Source organism: Megalops cyprinoides, chromosome 3, assembly GCF_013368585.1.
Source record: "Megalops cyprinoides isolate fMegCyp1 chromosome 3, fMegCyp1.pri, whole genome shotgun sequence".
Classification (NCBI taxonomy): domain Eukaryota; kingdom Metazoa; phylum Chordata; class Actinopteri; order Elopiformes; family Megalopidae; genus Megalops; species Megalops cyprinoides.
In genome coordinates, this window is record NC_050585.1 from 35350127 (window position 1) to 35356126 (window position 6000).

General features: G+C 38.9%; 1 protein-coding gene across 1 annotated transcript; it reads left to right on the forward strand.

The window, feature by feature from the left end:
• Nucleotides 1–3804: 3804 nt before the first annotated feature.
• On the forward strand, nucleotides 3805–4779 carry LOC118774501 (olfactory receptor 2A12-like). Its single transcript, XM_036523845.1, has one exon. The coding sequence runs from the start codon at nucleotides 3805–3807 to the stop codon at nucleotides 4777–4779; it is 975 nt and encodes a 324-aa protein (XP_036379738.1).
• The last annotated feature ends 1221 nt before the right edge of the window (nucleotides 4780–6000 follow it).

Consider the following 6000-nt stretch of genomic DNA (forward strand, 5'->3'; position numbering starts at 1 on the left):
ACATTCAAGAATCAGTAATGTCACCTCAATTTACATGGTTGTAGAGTTGTTATTCCTAATTTAAAAATTTCACAATACCATACATTTTCAAATATTTATCTAATTCATAACTAACATGAGATAACATGTTAAACTGTAGCGGAGTGAGCAGGGGGGGGGGGGGGGCAGAGGGTGCGGCTGCCCCGGGCCCAGGGTTCTTCCAGTTCCACCTTGGGCCCAATCTGCCTGACTGAACATGCATTTTTGTTGTTTAATAAGCTGTATAAGGGCCCACTACAGGTCCTCACCCCTCTGCAATGAGCCATCGGCTCCACGCCTGGCAAGAAAGTATCATATGAAGGAACCTCTGGGTTTCACAGAACCCAAATAAGTGCACCAGTGGCTGCTGAATATAATTTTCCATAATATTGTAGTTAGAAGGTATATGTTCATATGTTACATGTTCAGATCATACCAATATTAAAGTAGTGTGGCTACCACTAAAAAATATTACTGCTCTACTAAAACATTAAAATTACAACCAACACTCAGTGCAAGAATCACAAGGATATCATGAAAATAACAAGAAGTAATATTAGGGTATGAAGGGAAGGTATAGTATAATTGGTATAACTGGGAAGTGACATAAGATAATTGTTCTGGTTAAGCTACAACCATTGTCCTAGGGGTTCAGAGATAGCGGTGCTCATGACATACATTACTCTTTTGTAGCTCTTCAAATATACATTACCAAAATGACACCATCCATAGCTAAAACACTCCAGATGTGCCTCCCCTTCTGCTGTTGCTCTAGTGGCTGGATATGAATGAGCTATTGATTATTCATGAATCCTGCAGTATTTTGTAGGCTCTTTTTTTCTAGAAGGGAGAGTGAATGCTAAGTTTCTAGTTTCTAGTTTCTAAACTAGAAACGATCTCTTTTGGAATGAAAAAACTGGTGCAGCCTATAAAGCGTTTTCTGCTTGATTTCCAGTTGCCAGCATATTTCTACAAGTGAACAGTCTATCCAAACTGAGGATCTACATTCTGCCTTATCACTCACTCTCTCAACTGCTAAAGCATCTTATTTAGATAACAAAAGTCAGGAGTCGTTCACTAACCCCTACAAACTGTTCTCCAACTTTTATTCCCTACTCTCTCCACCCTCACATCTTCCTCCCTCTTCTCTCACTGACATGACTTTGCACTAGATTTTGATGAGAAAGTCATCACCTTCTGCAGCTCCTTCAATCTGTAATCCAGTCGCTCAGCAACCAGCTCATTGTCACACATCCTTCTCACTCTCACACTCGCTCTCATCCTACATATGCTCCCTGCTCATGAACACAGGGGGACACTGAAATCAGTTGGGAACCCAACAATACCAAAATAGGTTTAAAGAGGTACAGGAGAAAAATGCTATGAGCTGAAATTTCCACCATTGCTGAGAAACGTCTACAGACAGAAAAAAAAAATGTTTTATCAGCTTCTGAAATCCCTTAGGACTCCATTGTAATGAGATGTAGATAAGGGTGAACAGGTACAGTACTCAAAGCACATGGTTAAAATAATGTAAAATTCAAGACAAGAAAGTACCATTAGTATGCTTTTAATAAAAAAGATGTTTCTACCCTAACACCAATATGTGACTAATGTAATCTAAAACCAGATAGTGAAGAGCTAGGCAGCTACCTGTTACAGTGAGGTTGCTATTTTATCTTTGTTATGCAGTTCAGTAGAAGAGTCAACAATAGTTATGACCAAAGCCCTCAGTGTGTAACTTCTGACAATGGCAAGTTTAAACTGAATGTGGTGATGATGACAGACATGTGGTGTCTTCAGAATGTGCATATATTGTAAACAACTAACTAGGTAGATAAACAAACTGCACATGGCTTTAAAGGCTATTTAAAACCTTCTTGTAGCTAAATAGGCCCCTCATATAGTTTCATACAGCCGCAGACACCAGCTACCCTAGAATAAATAATTCATAGTTGAATGTAGTTGCTTATAAATCTTTTCAAATATATCAAACATCAAAGGCAATGTTTTATATTATTATAGGAAATCACTATTTCAGTTCAACACCTGAAATGCAGGAGAACCCTGGGAAACAATTGGACTAGTTGGTTACAATAACCCAGCTAACTTATAAGAAGGATATAGTTAACAAGTCATTTTGTTCCACCCATGGTTCACATAATGTTATAGGGGTTTTCCTTCGAAGGACATGAGATGAGAGAAAGGATGCAAGTGAATAAAGTATGTGTTTACTGGAACAAATTCATTAGGATGAGTGCACAGCACAAGCACGACACATCCATGAAGTGCTGACAATGGCACATTGGGAAGCAGCACAGTATTTTTTGCAAAAGAAATTTTCTTAAAATACCTGCATGAACCAACAACTAAATATGTAAACTTATTTGAAGGGCTCCTCTCAAAGAAATCTGTCATAGTTAATTGCTGCTATACTGTAGATTCTGAGTAATGGATGAAGGTGTCTCAAAGTGAACAATTTCAATTTCTTGCCCTTCCTGCAGCTACACTTCCCATTTTAGGGGGGGAAGAGAGAATAATATGCATAGACTCTACAGATTTTGCATGAGATTTTGAATGAAGGTTAATTCCAGCTGAGGTCAAGAGAGCGGTTCATTAGCACAGGATCCTGTTTGAGGACATACTGCTGTAACTGCGAAGTTCCATATAATTCAGACATCAGGTTATATAGAAGACTTGGCTCAATTATTCAAATTTCTGAATCAGAGCAGAATTTTGATATAAAAATGTAGCAAGTAGGTTTGCCCGCATGGATGTGAGATGTACACACTGACTTAAAAAACAATAATCATTAAAATATTGTTTACGTTTTCCAGGAAGAAGCTTCCTGACTTTTTAAAAAATATATGGAATATGTTGCATTACCACACTTAAATCAATAAAATGTTGATAAGCATTACTGCTGTTCTGTGTATACTGGATGTGAGACAGCACGCACATCTGGACTTGAGACAGCACAGGTATCTCCTCACCTTTGATACATGGAAAATGTAAACTCTTATAAAGCAAGTCTTCATGCTGTGGCAAAATTACAAAACTAGAACCAGTAGGCCTACTGCAAATATGTCCACAGTGTGTTGTTTTTTGTACTTATAGGTTCCTTATCTCACATTGTCCCATCTTCTGCCTACCACCTCATTGTCCATTGAACACTCATTTAATGGCATACCATATAACCACTCAAAAACAGAGATATCAATGACAAAATAAAGAAGATTACATACAAAAACATCCTCAGCCAAATTTGCAGCCTGCTACGTTGCATTGTGTTGATGTCTGCAATGCCTCATTGCTTCATTATGAGTCTGTCTTGGTTGCCATTGTGATTATAGATTAGAGAAATGCTTTAAGGGAGGGGGTGTTTTCGAATTTTAATGATGTCCCCGAGGACTTTACAGTGTACATATTTCCATACACAGTAACTCATAAATGCGGTAGTGAGTAGGGATAAATAGCAAGCTATTTCAGATACAGGTGCTGTGGCAAACTGGTGAGTAAAAATTACCCACTGTAGCATAAATTATGCCCTGAGCGTTCATGTGGCGTTCAGTCAGACTTGGTGATTATGAATATTTGTATTCAACGCGTAGATGTACACGTACTTGTGACGGATTCGTTATTCGGCCACATATTACAATACACATAGCAATACGTAATACTGTATCAGATAAAATATATGCACAGTAAACCATATTGTTTCTTAAATAGAACTCGCATAAGACGCCTACTGATCGTGGTTTGCAGCGCTGAGGAAAGGAATAAGCAATGGGATCTGCCGGAACATGGAAGACCAATGACTCCGTAATTCGACCACTGGGCTTTTACATCACTGGATTTACGTCTTTGCAATTCGCCAATTTATATTTAATTTTCTTGGCTATCGTCTATATTATAACTGCCATGTCAAACTGCTTTATTCTGTCAATTATATGGCTAGATCACCGGCTACACACTCCGAAGTATATTGCGGTGGCTAATTTAGCGATTGTCGACTTGGTTCTCAGTACAACTATCATTCCCGGAATGATTAAAACATTTCTCATGAAAGATAATTTCGTTGCCTATAATACTTGTTTGACGCAGATGTATTTCTACTATTGTTTTCTGTCATTAGAGTCGTTTTCCCTCAGTGTACTTGCATATGATCGATTCATTGCCATATGTTTTCCACTGAGGCATAACTCTATCAACACAACAACTACTATGCTCAGTATTTTGGCAACTGTTTGGACATTTTGCGTGGGTGTAACACTGTTCTCGACCTCAATAATGACCAAGCTGTCTTTCTGCAATTCAGTCAAAGTGTACAGCTATTTCTGTGACTACGCGCCCGTGTTCAGACTATCCTGCAATGATAATTCACTGCAGTGGGCCACGGCCTCCTCTATGAGTATACTGATTCTATTTGGACCCTTGAGTTTTATCATTATTTCATACGTATGCATTTTGATAGCCGTGTTTAGAATGAATAACGTGGAGAGCAGGTACAAGGCACTTGCTACGTGTACAGAGCATCTAATTCTAGTAGCGATTTTCTACGTTCCAATTTTGACGCTTTTCATCATTGGCTTGTTCTTATTCAGCGTCGATCCAGATATCAGAATGGTGAACTTGTCTTTGTCCTCATGCATCCCACCCTGCCTGAACCCCATTGTGTATTCTCTGGCAACCAAAGAAATTAGAAACAAAGTGTTGGTTGTGTTCCGTAAAGCTAAGGTAATAGCGTGGGTCGGCGATTAGTGCCTAAGCATTTTTTATTATTATTTAAACCTTCAATCGAACTAGGTCTTAATTTCGCAAGCCCACAGTAAACGCATTATTTTTAGTCATTTTACATTGATTAGGATTATACTTAAATTAGTTGATGACGAATTTGTCTTTAATAATAAATGATGTTGATCAAATACACAGAACGTTGTCCATGAAACAGCTTTGGATGTTATCAGGCTTTGTAAATAGATAATCACTTAATTTTGGAAAACATAATATATCAGCCTGTCAGTAAATTCGGAATGACATAACATGTCATACTAGTTTGATCATTTGCATTGTTTTGTTTAAAATACTAATAGTTTCCATTAGGCACGTAAAACTACGACTCAACAGCCCAGCGGACAATGGTCCATCTAAAAAAAAAAAAAAAAAAATACACTGCTTTTCCATTAGGTTATTTCAAGGTGCAGGTCACTATGGAAGGACATCAAACAGATAAGAGGTCCTTGCAACATTGTCACCCCCCCCCCCCCCCCCCCCCCTGCAGTTATCGATGTCTGTCTGGCTTGCGCAGTTAAATGTTTAATATTCTCTTTGCAACTCAAAAATTGTATTTGCAGGAGAGCACGCTATGTACACGCTATTGTCCCAGGTTATTTCCTCTTTATCACATATCAACGTTCAATACTTTTGCCAGATGTTGAATAGCCACGCCTTGGCATGATCAAGTATTAGGTAGCCAATGGTACCCAATGATACCCAAAGCTACCGACTTTTAACCCAACCCTACCTACAGCTTGTGGAAATGACCTTCACAGCAAGCCACATTCAAGCACTACTGGCAGGCAGGTTAGCTGAAATGAGCCATAAGGATACTTCCTCTGCTTCATCCTCTGTTATCTCCTCTTCATAGCAAAAGATTTTCAACAGTGCATCCATAAGGAAAGCTCTACAGGGCTTCATGTGCTTTAATTTCTGCAATGGATATGCAATCCTACATATCCCTGTGTCTAAACTGTTTACATTCAATAGATGTTACTAGCTGAGATTGCTGCTGTGACTTTTAGGCAAGGTGTTCCTGAGTATGTTCTGGTTAGAGTAATTTTGAATGGACAAAACCTAATGGATATTTTCCTCCCCTTGACTGGGCATGAGGCTTGCCGTCACTAGAGCATGTGACTTTGCTCGCCACTGCAGTGAAATCAAGGCCAGAAACAATGGAGGTGATCCGTCCAGGTAGCAACACTG

Coding starts and splice junctions, on each gene's coding strand:
- LOC118774501 (XM_036523845.1), top strand. CDS start 3,805: ATGGGATCTGCCGGAACATGGAAGACCAATGACTCCGTAATTCGACCA.